The sequence below is a fragment of the Oryx dammah genome, unplaced genomic scaffold, assembly GCF_014754425.2.
Source record: "Oryx dammah isolate SB20612 unplaced genomic scaffold, SCBI_Odam_1.1 HiC_scaffold_23, whole genome shotgun sequence".
Lineage (NCBI taxonomy): Eukaryota > Metazoa > Chordata > Mammalia > Artiodactyla > Bovidae > Oryx > Oryx dammah.
This window is the reverse complement of record NW_024070207.1, coordinates 24,756,363-24,773,483: the sequence shown is the minus strand read 5'-3', so window position 1 is coordinate 24,773,483 and position 17,121 is coordinate 24,756,363. Positions and strand designations below refer to the sequence as shown.

The 17,121-nt window shown below is 43.5% G+C and overlaps 1 protein-coding gene across 1 annotated transcript; it reads right to left on the bottom strand.

The window, feature by feature from the left end:
• Positions 1–4,121: 4,121 nt before the first annotated feature.
• Positions 4,122–12,389, bottom strand: PGRMC1 (progesterone receptor membrane component 1). The gene is made up of 3 exons (XM_040265142.1): positions 11,881–12,389; positions 8,107–8,262; positions 4,122–5,424 (listed from the first exon to the last, which is right to left on the bottom strand). The coding sequence occupies exons 1-3, from the start codon at positions 12,203–12,205 to the stop codon at positions 5,321–5,323; spliced, it is 585 nt and encodes a 194-aa protein (XP_040121076.1). The 5' UTR covers positions 12,206–12,389; the 3' UTR covers positions 4,122–5,320.
• Between the last annotated feature and the right edge of the window lie 4,732 nt (positions 12,390–17,121).

The following is a 17,121-nucleotide window of genomic DNA, read 5'->3' as shown; positions in this document are numbered from 1 at the left end:
TCTAAAAGGGGCTCAGATTGTCTTTTGAGGCTGACACAGAAAGTGGACCATTAGCAGAGTTGTTTTGTTTGGAAAACCCCATGTCATTCCATCGTAGAAAAGCAACAGGATTGAAGTGATACAACTTGGGATTTGTCAAAGGAAATACTGAACAATCCTGGGGCACCAAAAATGGCACTTGGGAAGAGAGGACGTGACAGTATTTCATTTCAGTTTATGTAATCCTTTCACTCAGGGTTGGGTGACATCAGTTTGTAAAAAGCCACTGAATATCCCCAAACTGACTTTTATAAAACAGTAATAAGTGCCTCCTCAACCCTCAATAATGCCATGGAGTTAGGAAGAGTCAAGGGTAAAGCCCATACTTTTCTAGTGGGGGAAAATTGTATGTGTGCAGAATTTGTAAACTCTTAACATAAGCAATTTATCTTTTTACATACTGATTTTGGACTCCTTGAATATGTTTTTAAATTGAGATATTTTATAGATTCGTAAAGACATACATCTTAATGCAGTGCATGTTCTATTGAAAGCTCGGCTGACTCATTCTGCCTTATATTGGATTTAGGAACTCAGGGGGGGCAGTAGATGACTTTTTTTCTTCCAACAAAACTATAGCTGACATGGCAATTGAAGACCTCAATGAGATTAGACTGCCTGCAGCGGGAAAAGGTATTTTAATCCACAAAGTAGTGGAAGGCAACATTTTCATATTACATGATTCATTTCAAACAGTCCTTACTTGATAGTCCATAGAAAAGGACCAGCTGGTCAAGCCAAAGTAGGACACCAGTCAGTGTGGCTGCCCAGAATGATAAGGCACAATGTGTGCTTGTAACCAGACTCTTGAGCAACCTGATATCTGAAACGCCTAGAAAATCTTCAAATCATTCATTTATTTGTTGGCTCTCTTGTATTCAATTCTACTTGCAAGCCAGTGACTCTGCCATCTGAGTCACACAAGCCATCAACTAGGCTTGGCTTGTCCAATCTGAAAAATCACTCCTGGGGTGATTGCCTTTTCTCCTCTAAGGACTAGCAATGACTATTAATGTTCAGAGTACTATTATCTGGAGTAGCCTTTAAATTATAACAGCTTGTATTTTGTCAGACAACCTGTGGCAACCAGGTATTATTCTTTTCCAATGAGACCCAACCTCCCTATTTTGTTTTTCATGTTTCATGCCCTTGAAACAAAGAACATTATGGGTTTGTAATGGAAAGCAGCTATGCTTGTTTTGGAAAAAAGAAAGAAAAAACAACTCAATATCTTCTGTCATTTGATAATTTTTCTTTGCAGAGATTTTAGGCATGAAAACAATTTGCTGCTCAGTAACCAGACATAAAAAATACATTGCAGAATACAGCATGTGCAATTAAAAAATTTTTTTGTATAATAGAATTGGTGCTAAGTCACTACTATGTAAAATTTTGGTCTAAATACCATCCTGGGACCTAGAAGAAAGTAAAAATACTGGTTTTGTGTTTACTTTCTATACAACTTTAGGTTTTTATGTTTTGTGGTAATGCATTCTAGATTTGAGTAAATCTCTCTTTTTGGTGTGTGTAGGCCTTAAACAAGGATGTGAACAGTTACTCCTGAACTTTTCAAAAGAATGGAATGATTTAGAACTGAAAATGTGATACTCATTTTCTGTTAAAACACTGTTATTCTTTGTTGTGCTGTTATTTAAGTGGTGCAAAAGTTTTCTCATATCTTTTTCCTATGTCCAGTGAAGGGCTGGAACTTTAATCTGTGTCTTTTTAAATAGGTGTTTTCATGTTTTTCCTTGTATGCGTTACTAACAGTGCTTTAAGAATTAGCTAAAAGTCTGTTAATGTGTTTTCGTTACATTTGTTTGAATTCCTCAGGTAGAAAGCCATTGTAACCTGGTAATTTTGAACTTAAGAACCAAATAAATATATTTTCATTTGTTGCAAGACTGTTCAAAATGTTAACTTTTAAATGTTGGTAATTCCACTTTGTGTGTGGTGGGGGGAGATTTCTACCTGTAGTATGCTGCTTTGCACTAACATTGCTGCTCCTTTTTGTCATTTGCATTGGTAGAGAAATAATACGTTTGATTTTCAGATATATTAAAAATAAAGTTGTCATAGTATAGAGTCTTTGTTCATTGACCAGATGTGCTGGATAGAATATCACACACCTGCAGTAATATTTTCTTTGAAAATATGTCTGGTTTCACTACTGTTTTGAGGCAACTTCTCCCTTTATGATGCCAGTTAATGGCAATTGACTGTCAGAGCTCATGAAAATGTAGTTGTATTTTCATTTTGGATCAATGAAAATCATGATATTTTGACTTAAGACTATTCTCCCTTCAGCAAAGGTTTTATCAGTTCTTTATAGCTAGCAAAACAGATTTCACAGAATTTCACCTCAGCCTTTAGGTCTTCGCAGGTGGTCCAGTGCTAAAGAATCCATTTCCCAATGCAGGAGACGTGGGTTTGATCCCTGGATTTGGAAGATCCCCTGGAGGAAGAAATGGCAACCCACTGCAGTATTCTTGCTAGGAAAATTCCATGGACAGAGGAGCCTGGCAGGCTACAGTCCATGGGGTTGCAGGGTTGGATACTGAGCACACACAGACACACACACAGACACACACACACAGACACACACACAGACACACACACAGACACACAGACACACACACACACAGACACACACACACACACTCTCTCTCTCTCTCTCTCTCTCCAGGCCTTGGTGAAAGTGTAGGAGTTACCCAATTTCCGAAAACGTGTGGGTGTGGGATGGGGAGTCCAGTTACAGATGTGAGGGGCTTCAGTGATCAGTCTTTGATCCTGAAAGAATTAACTGTATTTTCACACGAAATGTACAGCAAATTTCTTCTAAATATCCGTAACAAAGGCGGACTGTACCTTAGAGGGCAACTGGGCACTTTAGAGCTGCTTTTTGTTGAAAGAGCTCTTTCTGAGACAGCAAAGGCTATTTTTGCTCATTCTGGATATAGGGTTTGCATGAAGTGTGGCCCTCTGAGGTAAGGTAAACATGACATTGTGTAGAGAAGCCAGAGAGATGCTGCAAGCACATACTAAATGCTGCTTCTGACCCTCAGATGTTGGGACTGAGAAGACGGTGTCTAGGCAGGGACTGGAAGAAAGCAGGGGAGGATACAGCTGTTCACCTGGCCCCCTCCCTGGCTGGCATGGCTGTAACCACCACTCCCTCATCTTCTCAAATGGTGCCTTTTACATAATATAGCTTACAACTGTGTGAGCTGGATTTAAGTTTCTACAGGAAAGTCCTGCCTGATAGTAATATCCCTTTACCTGTAATCAATACAATGTTTAGTTCTGAAGGGGGGGATTCCGGCTATCTGGGGTTGAAGCTTTTAACCAGGCTCTGGATGTTTTCCACCTGGCATCAGACAAACCTGTGTAACTGAGTAAAAGGAGTAGCCTAATCTCAGGCTGCAACGGTGGCCCAGTTTTTCTCTCCCTCCCCTTCCCCCAAAGCATACGGCCCAACAGGTTGCTTGGCACAAAACAGGCAGCTCAAATATTTGTTGGATGAAAACTAATGCAGGAAAAGGACACATTTTAAAACAAAAACAGGCAATATGGTTTGAGAACATAAAAGCTGGAAAGCTCTGAGCCCTCTCTGGTTCAGGAAGTACCTCCCTTGTAAGAAGAGTCTGTCAATTTTCACATGAAAATGGCAAAATACTAATCTTCAGAGTAATAGGTTGTCTGTTTATACAACCGACTACATATGTAAGTCTCATATCCTTCTTTTGGCATGAAGTGAATCAACTTGTCACCATAAGGTTCCTGAACACTTTCCTAATCCAATGATACTTAAAGCAAAAACAAAACCTGCCTTGGCACTCAGTAAGTCTTCACTAGAGTTACTCCTTAGGAAACTTGCTATAGAATTCAAGGCAGAAGTCTGCCTCTGAGTTTATTAAATTCCAACTTAAAAAAGTAAATTCGATTCACCATTTTAACAGGATAAGCTGGTACTTGGTTTTTGGTGTGCAGTCTCTATGAAGTTGTACCCCTTTCCTTGTCTCTTTTGGAAGACAAAAAACACAGATTAAGGTTTAAAAGAAATAAGGCAATCCACCACACTATACTGGGTAAAACCATTTTATTAACTGACCAAAGCACTTCTTTTTGTTTTCCGATTTGAGGTAAAACAATTAAACACAGTTCACAAGAAAATACAATGACTATTCAACTACAATTACAAGAGTTTGAAACCTCACTATTTATTCATATAATACTTTTACAAATTCATACAACTGTACAGTCTACTTAAGCTAAGTTTATTGTTAACCAAGACCAATATCAAAGACCAAGACACTTGACTACAACTCTTGCAGTGGCTATAGTTTTGTAACAACAGAAGAATAACTGTTAGGTTATGTATACACTTTAAAAACCACTTGGCCAGGAATGTGTACGGTTTCCTCATTCTTTAGGGGTGTGTGTGAAGGCTCTTAGAGAGCAATCTGCTCCTGTCCTACACAGCCCCCTTGCATGTCCAATCATGTGAAATAACCAAGAACACAGGGATGGGGAAAATAGTCCTACAATCTTACTCATGTATTTTCGGTTTTTAGGCAAGCCAGCTGATTTTCGCCAAAGCTTGCTTTGGAATGTTGAGATCCTATTTTCAGCCTCATTGGAGATTACTGTTAAGTGAGGGCGTCTGAGTGTTCCAAAGAGCACAGGACAATGATGCTGTCCCCAAACAGAGAAAGTAGGTTACCTGTGGTTGAGTCCAGCTTTGCGATTTCATTTTGTACTGGACCGCTCTCTTTACTCAATACCAAAGCCTTTGGAACACTGCAGATTTGCTTTAGAGGTAGAGAAAACAGAAATCATGCAGTTAGGTCAACTTGAGAAATAAAGGATTTTCTATCTTTAGAGAATATCATGACTCAAAGTCCATTCTTTGTTTCTTGACGCTTGAAGGACTTCACACATTTAACGTTTAAATCTATTTGGGGGGAATACCCATGTTTTACCTGTCTCTCAGGAAACACAAGTTCCAATTCAGCCTGCACTGACTACAAATAGAAGAAAAACCGTAATAAAGTTTGTCTTACAGCACTGCAGTTCACTTTCTGGATTTGTGACACACAAACATATCATGCATTCTAAGACAGAGTTAGCTTTATCAGTGTCACTAGTGATGTTAATTAAAAAAATGTACAGCAAGTTCAAAACTTTTCTAAATATTGAAATCACCATGTTTTAAAGACAGACTGGAATGTTACAAATGATTCTGCAAAATACAAAAATAGATATGCTTCCGCTGAAGGCCTTAATCATTCTTCCGAGTGCTCTCATCTTTTGGCTCCTCCTCGTCTGAGTACACGGTGGGCTCCTCCCCGTCTTTCAGCAGTTTGCCCACGTGATGGTACTTGACTGGAAGAAAAGAAGATGACACAACTGGTCATTCTCACGCTTTGGAGAAAACCCACTACCATATTTCATTTGAAAGCACTTACGAGAGGCCTACGAGCAACACAAAAGCATGTTGGGCTTCTTGAAGGCAGCTTATACCACAGTCCCGGCCAAGTCCCAGGGAGTTAAGTTTTGTTCAGCAGACAGAAGTATAGAATGGGGAGTGATGCCTGACAATGTGTGTGCAAGGTAATGTCAAAGTGGGTTGTTTGTGTGGGGGAATGTTCAGCAGAGCAAGGGCTTGGTATGAGTTAGTTGGAAGAGTTGCAGGACACTTTGTAGGAGAAAGATATGCTTTGGAAGATATGTAGAAGGACTTGGGGAAGGAGGGGTTTCCACAAAGTGCCAACGCCACATACAAAGGCATGCAGGTGAGACCAAACATATCTGGGGAGTAATACAGGGACTGAGTTGGCAGAAGGAGGCTGAGAGCAGTGCCAGCCAAACAGGGTGGGGAAATCTTATGAAAGATGTGGAAAGGCAGCCTGAGGAGTCTAAACTTATCCCATAGATGGCAAGGGGCACCAAAAGTGCACAACAAAGGAATGACAAGGTAAAACAGTGCTGTGGTAACAACGGTTTCACTGTGTATAGAGGGCAGGGCAGATTAGTCAGGAGAGTCCAGGGACAGGGTGACTAGGAGGCCAGCGGGCAGATCCTCATGGGGAGAAACGAGAGCCAGGAGGAAGGCGGTGTCCATGGGGGTGAAAGGGATGGATAGGAGATGCATTAAAAGCAACTGGAAACAGGAGTTAAGGAAGTGAACACTGGAGACTCCATGGACTGAAATGGGGGCTTTGTGACCAGAGCATGTGACTGGAGACTGACAATAGGGACTGGAGAAGGATGATTAGTGTTGGCAAGATGCAGGTCTCTGTAAACGTTTGAGACAGAAGGTTCAGTGGAATGGTGGGGGCAGAAACTACACTGTAGAGAGCAAGGAGGGATGGAACAATGGTTAGGGGCGGCCACGATTACTAGATGCTTATCTGAAACTGAGAGGAAGGAATAATAGTCTCAGGATAAAGGGGAGAGCAGGAGACAGAATTTTCCCTCAACTTGGGGAATAAAAGCCAGATGTGGTTAAAGGCAGTGGAAAAGGAAATAGGAGAACACTGGAGATTTGGGAGAACGCAGGTTTAAGAGGGCAACCAGAATGTGAGAGACTCGAGGAGGGACGGAGTCAGCAGATGACCACCATATTGGCTGTATTATTGGGCCAAGTTAGTGTAGGGTTAACTATCACAGTGTCAGAGGTCAAGAGAACTCCTCTTCTGAATATGGGTACGAATTAAGGGAGTAACCAACCTGTTTAATCAGGTAACTGGAGCTACTTTGCTGTGAAATAATAGTCAGGGACAATTAGAACTTGCCTGTTTGAACATATTATAAAGGTCCCTAGGGTGCTTGTGACTGTGCAAGACAAATAAAAGCTGGATGACACCTGAGAAGCCTGCCTTAAGGGGGAACCATACCAGTTTTGAGTGTAGTTCCAGTGTCACAACAGTATTTGGGACCAGCCTTAGTTTAAGGGGTTGGGGGAACCGCAGTTTTTTACCCCACTGATGAAGTTAAATCCTATAAAATAGAACTTTGTAAATTATGAATTACAACTCATTGGTTTCATATAGAACAATCTATTGTTACAAAGGCATCCTGAAGATGCAAAAAATGAGGGACGGTTAGATAGCTGAATTATGTTTTCAGAGTACAAAGACTTGCCTCTGGACTTGAAAGTTATACTTAGTCGGCTTGCGATCCAAACTCTAAAGGTAGAGTTATACCTGGCTAATTATTAATAGAGAATTCTCTCTGAGGTCAGCATTACTCTCAAAACAGTTCAATTTAGCAAAAAAAAAAAATTATAGAGAACAGTAAACAGAAAATGACATTTACAATGAAAAATGACCCTCAAGGAAATGGTCCCTGTCTTAACATACTGTTTCAAAGCTTGGAAAGATTATTCTTCAAATTCTTAGCAGTGAAATATTGCTAAAGTGTTCATTAAACAATTGGGTTGGACAAAAGCCAATTTCCCAATTCTTAGATTTGAACTTGACCTCCATCCTTACTTCCCCCCAAAGCCCTTGGTCCATAGCATAAGCCAGGAAACAAGTGTCTCCTTTCTGCTTTCTTTTTAAAAAATGTAGACACCATTGTTGCTGGGCAGATTATAAGCATCATTTGTAGATGAGGCCTATAGTTTGGCTCAGTTAGATTCAAAGAGAAGCTGTTTTCTACAATACAAGTCTCTCATTCTTTAACAGCAATGTGGGCTGCTTTTAAACAGCAAGTTCTACAAGTAAGGGCTTATGAAAATCCTTCTGTAGCCAAGATGGCCGCTCTCATTTCCCCTACACACCAAATCCTAGCAGGAAAATCTATGCAAACCTCAGAAATTTCAAAAACAGAAACCCAGGTTTCCACAGAGAACTAGCTAGATATTGGGATGCAGTCATGGCAAGTGACTCAGCACTGCTACAATTACTTCAAGCCATGAACTTAATCTGTCCAAGATTCAGGAGCCTATCAAAATGCTCCACAGTTGCAGGCTGCTTAGTAATAACTATCGTACTCCTGTAATTCCCATTATTGGTAGAAATCTGACTCTGGCAAAATAAAAAAAAAAAACAAACCACTTACAAGTGAACTGAGAGTCCCAGTCACTCAGGGTCTCCTGCTGGGCAGGAGTGAGGTCAGAAAGGTCATCGTACTCATCCTTCAGTGCTTCCTTATCCAGGCAAAAGGTGGCAAGGCCTCTGGATGCATCTCTTCCAGCAAAGACTCCATACGGCCCCTCTTTAAAAACAAAACCAAACCAAAGACCAATTGTCTATTAGACAGTCAATTTCTCTGTGGCTCACACACAGGAAATGGCTTCCTTACCAATGAGCATGGAGAGCCCATTTTTGAATATTGAATTCCATTTGGAAACCATAAGTGATTGACGTGGATCCTTTGATCATTACCTAATGAATACTCAAAGACCTGTTGTCATTAAACTTTAAAATACCTAAAACTAAATCAAAATGCTATACTGTAGCATTCATTTATTGTGATTGCAAATAGCTAATAAGCCATAAATGATTATCTCCTAGGGGAAGGGTGTTAGTAGGGAATGATCCAAGATATAGTTCATGGGTCAGAATTCAACTTTTGGACATTGAACCTAGAACCTGGCTCTGTTCTAGGGACTAGGGTTGCACCAGTGAAAGTTACGGTTTCTGAAGATAAGAAATGTGCGTGCATGCTAAGTCACTCAGTTGTGTCCAACTCTGTGTGACCCCATTGACTGCAGCTTGCCAGGCTCCTCTGTCCATGGAATTCTCCAGGCAAGTATACTGGAGTGTGTTGCCATGCCCTCCTTCAGGAAATCTTCCTGACCCAGGGACTGAACCCGCATCTCTTATGCCTCCTGCATTGGAAGGTGGGTTCTTTACCACTAGTGCCACCTGGGAAGATAAGAAACACTAGAGTGTAAACAGAAACATTTTACACATGTTCCCTGGTGGCTCAGAGGTTAAAGCGTCTTTCTGCAATGCGGGAGACCTGGGTTCGATCCCTGGGTCGGGAAGTTCCCCTGGAGGAGGGCATGGCAACCCACTCCAGTATTCTTGCCTGGAGAATCCCAAGGACAGAGGAGCCTGGTGGGCTTCAGTTCACGGGGTCGCAAAGAGTCGGACAAGACTGAGCGACTTCACTTCACTACACTTCATGCTGATACAATTTAATGAGCCAAGAGTGTCTCATAGAGATCTTTGGTTGTGAGACTAGACTGTGTTGAACATTAATGTATGGTCTCTGCAGAAGAAATCATTTTATGAGTATCAGTGGTTTAGAAATCTATCCACAGGTTACATAATCTTCACTGTCAGTAAAGAAGGCATGGAATCAGGTCTGTCAGCTGTTTGGGTGGGTTTGAAGACTCTGAAAATTCTATAAAATATCTGACTGCCATTATACATAATGATACTAAATTTTTGCCTAAGAGAGCAGTGAATCATTCTGTATGTACTTCAAGTGGATTTTTTGACTTATTTAAATATTGCACCAGTAAATGAAAAGAATCCAGTGTACTTTAAACAATGTGTTGTTTCCCCAAAGGTAGACCAAGCAACAAGTCAGATATGAAGAAGTTTGCAGGTAACTACCATACCAAGTATGAAAACAGATCACATTTCAATATGGCCTGGCCACCAGAAACCTCAATCCACTAGGACACTTTTATTTTTACAAATTAGATGAAATTTATGATCAACTTTTAAAGGCACATAAGATTCCGAAGAAAAATGGTTGTTTTTCATCACCATTACATACTACCATTTCCACTAGAGAAGGTAAACAGGTCAAGTAGACGGGTTTGGACCTCACCATTTCAGAAATTATGGTTATAGAATACTGAAAACACTCTGAGGGGAGCATTAAAAATCTTTGGAGAATATATACATTATCCACCAGAATGTATAGTCACTTGAATGTAAGCTCCATGAGCAGAGATGTAGGCCTGTTTTGTTCACTACTATATTCCTAGCATCCATAAAGGTGCCATACATACAACATCACTAAAAATAATGAATCATTTTCAGGAATCCTTTATAACACAAAGTGTAATTTCCACGTGATATTACAGATTCATGGGCTCATGCAGGTAGAGACTGAGATCTCACAATGGGCCATCTTTATCACTTTAAAGAGGGACAACTAAGGCCTAGAGAGAACAATGCTTTGCCCCAGGTCACACAGGTGGTGAGTGATCCAACAAGGCAGAGAACCCAGGCTGCCTGACTCCCAGTTTCGAGCTCTGTACACAGGCCTACATTCCTCTCAATGACTTTGCAAACTACCATCATATTATGAAGCTCCAGGCACGTTTCAACTGCTTTATGGGGTGGCTTGGTCATAACAGGTATCTACACGATTATGTTTACTGATAAAGCCTTTAGGTGTGCCACTGTAAGTGACAAATAATATAGGTATGGTTTTCAAATTAAGGAAAAACCGTGGCGTGGGAGAGTGCTTTAATACGTCTGATGTTGATGAGTTGGAGGGGGAGAGTAAAACAAACCAGGAGTGGGAATGAAGGCAGATTGCTGCCTTCTTCGCTCTCCTCCTCTCCCTGAACCCCCCGATTTTATACGCATCCATACTGGAGGAGATAAAACCCCTTCCTCCTCTGATCCAAACATGCTGTGAAGCAGAACTTTCCTAACCTGGAGACTCCTCGAATTTGCCTGGGGGTGGGCGTGTTAAAATGCAGATTTCTGGATCACCCCTTTCCCCCACTCTTGGGGGAGATTAGGCCGGGAATCTGTATTGTACCTCAAGTGCATCAGGTGATTCTGATCTGCAACCAAGCCTGGAAAAGCCTCATTTCTAAGGCCCTACCAAGCCTGTCCCTCTCCAACAGCTCCTCAGTCAACCAGCCCTCATTTCCCCTCTGGTTGGCTTTTCCACGAAATCCCCACACCCAGCAGCCTTCGTAGCCCTACCCCTTTTGTTTCTCAGGATCCTCCCACTTCTCCCTCCCTCCTTTTTTTTTTTTTTTTGGCTTCTAGTTTCTTCTCTCCTGCTATGGAGTGTATTACCTTCTGGTCTTGCCACATTCCTACCGACCGCTACATTCAGCCTTCTACATCCAGCTCCCTTCCCCCTATGGAGCCTCCCCTGTTCACCTCCCAGCTTTCCCCGTCTGCCACACACATACCAAACACATGCCACTCACATACCTGACACATGCCACATTGCTAGTGCACGCGTGCACACGCACACACACAAGCTGACATGCCACATACGCATCACACAGAGCGGACACACATCACTCACTGCCACGCACAGTGCTCCAACCTGCTGCTAATCTCGCTTCCCATTTCCTTTTCCCACATCTCCCCATTCCTCATGGCTACTCCTGGCGTCGTCGGCCTTCCCGGCCCCTCCAAGGCTGGACCTCCTGACCCTCTCTCGCCCTGCCTCCCATCATGTTTCCCTCGAGACACTCTCATTTCCTTTCCCCAGCCCGACATCATCCCCTCCTTCCAGGAACCCTCGAACCCGATACCTTCCAAACTCCCCCAACACTGCGCTCTGCTGTGCCACCCCCCCCCCCCCCTCCGCCCCCCCAGACTGACGATCTCACCCCCCCTCCATCCACCCCCAGCTTAAACATTTCAGTCTTCTTCCTCCACCCCACGCCGGGGCCGGCGGTGCGGACCGGGAATCTGCAATCCCACTGGCTCGCAGCCTTTCCAGGGTGCCGCTGGCCCCCTGCCCGCCCGGGGAGCCTCGCTGCCCCGCCCTCCCAGGCTGGACACCATTCCAGCCCCTCCCCGGGCGCCCTGCTCCCTCCTCGCGTCTCCGGGACCCAGCCCGGTGCCGGGGCCCCTTCTTTTGTCTTTGCGGCCCCCCGGCCAGCCGCCGTACCGGGCCCGTAGAACTTGCGGCCTTTCGTTACGTCGAACACCTTGCCATTGATGGCCATGAGAATACGCGGGTCCTGTACGCCGTCGAAGCGCCGCAGCTCGGCAGGGGTGAAGTCGCGCCGCTTAAGGCGGGGCAGCGGGGGCGGCTCATCGTCGTCGCTGTCGCTGGCCGCCGGCTGGTCCCCGCGCACAATCTTGTAGAGCAGAAAGATGCAGAGGCCAAGGAGCAGCAGGTTGAGCGGAGACGTGAAAATCTCATGCAGCAGCCCGCCGCTCTCGAGCTCGCTCGGGTCTCCGCCGGTTGCCGCCACATCCTCGGCAGCCATGATCGCTGGAGCAAAGGTTGGGTCGGGACAGGCAGGGATCCGGAACTTGTTTTCTCTTCCCTCTCCGCGAGCTACTGGAGCGCGGGGCCCGGCCGACCAAGACTAGCCAGCGGAGGAGGTGGAGCCAGGCGGGGCGGAGCCGGAGGCGGACGGGCGGGGCCTTTCAGTCCCGCCTCCCCGCGGCCGCCGAGGCTCCCGGCGCGACTCCGTCAGGGCGCGACTCAGTCAGGCCCCGCCCAGCTCAGCCCCCCACCTTGCCACTGTTTGGTGGTGGCTCCCCTCCCCCATCCGGATCCTACCTCCTCCGCCGCGGGGATTGCGGAACACACCCCTCAGCAATACCTGCAGGGCCTGGTCGCAGCCTCACGCCATCCCCGCGCCAGCCTCTAGCCAACTGCGACGCATCACGCAGCCCTCCTCCTTACCCCGAGTTGTTCATCGCACACCTACCCGCTTGGCTTTGCTGGGCTCTGTGTAAGGTCCCCTCAGCCACCTGATGCGAACCAAACACTAACTCCATTTCTCCTGCTTTAAGCTTCTCCCAGCCTTCCATTCAGAAGACTCATCTTTCCCCGGCCAACCCTCGGGATCACGAGGCTCTCTCAGGAGACAGGAAACTGACTCCTTAAACTCCTTTCCCACCCTAGAGACTCAGACTAACCATTTTCACCTCGCTCCCCTTGGCGGCCTTTCTCCAATCTTCCTCCCACCAGATGCTGTGGGGCAGACACCCCTCTGGATAGGTCAAATCAGTGCCTAGGCCTCATCTGATAACTCCCTCAGTGTCTGGTGAAACAGATCAGATCGTTTGATTTGCTTTGGGTTCGTTTTTGGAACACCAAATCCTTTTTGCAATCACTGATTTGCTCAATCCCAGGGCATCAGCGGGCAATACTCTGTTGCGCTTTTTTTGGTTGTTGTTATTGTTTGTTTGGTTTGGTTTTTTGGCTCAGAATAATGACCAAAGTTTCTTTGTTTGGCAGCGTTCTTCTATTTGAAGTTGGTCGAGCTATCCTTGGCAGTCACATTATTGTTATCCCTGTGTTAGAGCCCAGATGAAGGTGGGAGTTTGGAAGGATCCTGGATTTGGGCCGTTGTTTCCTTGATATTTCATCCGGCCTTTGATGTGCTAACCGGCTGCACAGGAGCAGCGTCATGGAGGAAGCACTGTCTGTACCCTTCAGAGTCAATGTGGCTGCCCTCTTTATGGTGGCAGGGGGAGGGGAGCGGAAGAAAGGGTAGAGAGAAGGGGCAAAAATAATTAAAGCCAAGCCATGTACACATCTGCAACCCAGAGCAGTACTTTTCCATCAAGAGTTCTGTTTGCTGGCACAAAATTTACTCCCCCTCCCAACACGCAGGAGACTGGAGAGATTTGGCTTCTTACCTCAGAATTCTAAAAATTTCTGGCACAAACTGCTTCCATCCCTGCCCCCCCACCCCATCTTTTTAAATCATTTGTGTGTGTGCTCAGCTGCTCAGTCTTGTCGACTCTTCCTGACCCCATGGTCTATAGCCCACCAGGCTCTTCTGTCCATGGAATTTTCCAGGCAAGAATCCTGGAGTGGGTTGCCATTTCCTTCTCCATAAATCATGCAAAAGTGAATATGAATTGAACAATCTTTAAGTCAGGCCCACACACTTTTATTCACAGATCTAAATTTAGGATTAGCTGAAATGGCCTTTCCAGATCTTTTGTCAAACCTCTTCAATTTAATCAGGGAAAGCAGGCTTAAACTGGGGGCACTGGGCTGTAGTTAGAATCAGATTGTCTTTAAAAAAATGAAAACAAATCTGTGTATGGCCAAGACAGTTAAAAAAAAAAAACAAAAAAGTTGTGAAAAATATTTACATTTGTGACTAATATGACAGACAAAAGATTCATATCTTTTAAGAGTTCATTTTGATTGACAAAAAAACCGTAAGAGACTAGTTAGTGAATGGGCAAAAATCAAAATAGAGTTCACAGAAGAAGGAATACCAGTGGTGAATAAGCATATGAAAAATGTTCAGTCTCAACAGCAATGACAAATGAAGATTACTCTCTCACCTACTACTTCCCTACAGAAAGGATAAAAGGAAAAAAAAGTGGGGGCCGGGGGTTATATACAATATTGATCAGAGACACTTGTACACTGCTGGGGAGAATAGAAATTGGTATAACCTTTGGTTATCTGTAAAAATATCTGCTATCCATTGATATCCTATTTCCGAAAATCTACTCTTTGATTCATTAAATCCACTGGTAGGGATCTATCCCTAGGAAACATTTAGAAATGCAAATGAAGATTTCCTTACTAAGATGCTCATCAAAGAATCATTTGTAATGTGGAAAAACTGAAAACAACCTTAATGTTCAACTTTAAGAAATAGCTGATTAATCCACTCGGATTGTGACAAAACCATAAAATTGTGTGTGATGCAGCCATACAGATATTATCATGACACAGGAAAATGCTTGTGTTTTATTCTTAAGAGAGAAAAACAGGATACAAAACTATATACAACGTGAACTCAACTATGTAAAAAAATGTATAAAAGGAAGCCTGAAAGGAAGCATGCTAAAATGTTAACTGTTGTGATTGTTTCTTCTTTATACTATTCTGTATTTTCCAGAATGAACACATGTCCCTTTTAGCCTCAGGGGGGAAAATGGTTTATTATTTCTTGCCTGAAAAAAAATGTAGAATGTAATACATGTTCACTACAACACACTTTAACAACATATAAGTAAATGAAACTCATTTCTCCCTCTCCCAGTTCCCCAAACAATCTTGAAATTCAGCCTACACATTAGCAGTTTGGTCTGTATTCCCGCAGAGACATGAGACACACACGCATACACAGATTTTGTTTTACAAAACTAGGGAAATTTTAATAATAAATAATTCTTCAGGCTTTTTTCCGAGAGGTACAAAGTAAAAATATACCAACAAGCCACTAGATCCCACTGAGATAAACTGTGTTTGAAATTTTTAAAGGGCACATTTGTTTAAGGTTACAAAATTCAAACTATAGCAAGATACAAAAGGAACTTCAATCCCGTCACCTCACCTCTGGTTCTCTCTCCTCAAAGGTAACCATTATTAAAAGTGGGGAAAATGTCAGAGAAAGACAAATACTGTGTGATATTGCTGATATGTGGAATCTATAAAAGAAAACAACTGAACTTAAAAAACAGATTATGGACAAATGGTTACCAGGGGCTGGGAGTGGGGCAGTAGGAGAGACATTCAAGGATACACATTTGCAAATAAGTCCTGGAGATCTAATATGGAGTACAGTGATTGTGGGGCATCTTCCCTGGTGGCTCAGAGGTTAAAGCGTCTGCCTCCAATGCGGGAGACTTGGGTTCGATCCCTGGGTCAGGAAGATCCCCTGGAGAAGGAAATGGTACCCCACTCCAGTATTCTTTCCTGGAGAATCCCATGGACGGAGGAGCCTGGTGGGCTACAGTCCACGGGGTGGCAAAGAGTCGGACACGACTGAGCGACTTCACTTACAGTGATTGTAGACAACAAAATCATATTATAAGCATTAAACTTGCTAAGAGCCTGGATCTTAATTTTTCTCACCACTAGAAGAAATGAAAATTATGTGAGGTGCCAGAGGTGTTAGCTAACATGACAGTGGTAATCTGCAACAATATGAATGTATGAGGTCAATATGTTGTACACCAGAACTTACAGGATGTTACGTATCAATTATATCTCAATAAAAAGTGGGGGAAATTTCTTATGGAGGGCTAGGGGGGTTTATGGGCTTCCCTGGTGGCTCAGCTGGTAAAGAATCTGCTTGCCAATGCAGGAGACGGAGGATTTGATCCCTGTGTTGGGGAGATCCCTTGGAGAAGAGAATGGCAACCCACTCCAGTCTTCTGGCTGGGGAAATCCCATGGCCAGAGGAGCCTGGTGTATTACAGTCCATGGGGCCGCAAAGAGTCAGACATGACTGAGTGACTCACACACACACACACACACACACACAGGGGGTTATAATTTTCACTTGTCACAGCCCAGTGCCCTTCCTGCTATACCTCTATAGCAGGGTATAGCCTTGGAGGGGCAATGGATTAAAGGTAGTCTTGCTTCATACAGAGCTTTGAAAATGCCATTGAAAACCTCAAGAAGTGATCCAGATTGAAAATGTAAATGCTTTCAAAGCAGAGTTGATGTTCAATAAAATGGGCTGTTGGGTAAACACTGGGATGTTGAGATTGAAGGCAAGCCTCCTACCATTCTAGTTCATGTCGCAACTCTCAGTGGAAAGGTCTCGTCCAGAGTGGCAATTCTCAAAGTTCTCTGGAAAGAAACCAGGTGCTCTTGACTAAACAGCCCTCTCCAGCCCATGAGAGTTGCAGTATATATAATGTTTGGCTTCAAATCAATGTCTAAAGCCTATGTATTTGACCTGAGGACTACTTATTTCCCAAGATATATGTTAAGTCTTTTAATGTTTCCAAGCTTCTTGTCTCCTTTAAATTATTTTCAAAGGTTTTAAAGAATGTTTAAAGAAGAATAGGACAATAGGCTGATGTGTGGCAAGGAATTCAACCTCACTAGTAATCAAATACATACACAGGAATGCAGTGACAACATACCATTTTTCATCACTCAGATTATCAGAGTGTTCTTTTCGCCTTTGGCTGTTTGAAGCTTTTTAAGAATGGTAATACTTGGTGTTGGCAAGTGTGTAGCGAGATACTCTCTCAGACACGATGCTGGCCAGAGTGAAATGGCTAGGATGAAAGATTCATCTTATTCACCAGTGTATTTCATGTCTGTCATATAGTAGGTGATCAATAAATATTCGGTGAGTTAAGGTATATTAAAAGTGGACATAGACTTTCTAGTGGGCTACAGTGACTGCAGCCATGAAATTGAAAGATGCTTACTCTTTGGAAGAAAAGCTATGAC

What these genes read in the sequence shown, in the direction of transcription:
- PGRMC1 (XM_040265142.1), bottom strand. Translation starts at nt 12,205, where the DNA reads ATGGCTGCCGAGGATGTGGCGGCAACCGGCGGAGACCCGAGCGAGCTC. An exon ending in CCGCAAGTTCTACGGGCCCG is followed by an intron (nt 8,263 to 11,880) that starts GTACGGCGGCTG and finishes TTGTTTTTAAAG; the next exon opens with AGGGGCCGTATGGAGTCTTT. An exon ending in CTGGGACTCTCAGTTCACTT is followed by an intron (nt 5,425 to 8,106) that starts GTAAGTGGTTTG and finishes CTTTTCTTCCAG; the next exon opens with TCAAGTACCATCACGTGGGC.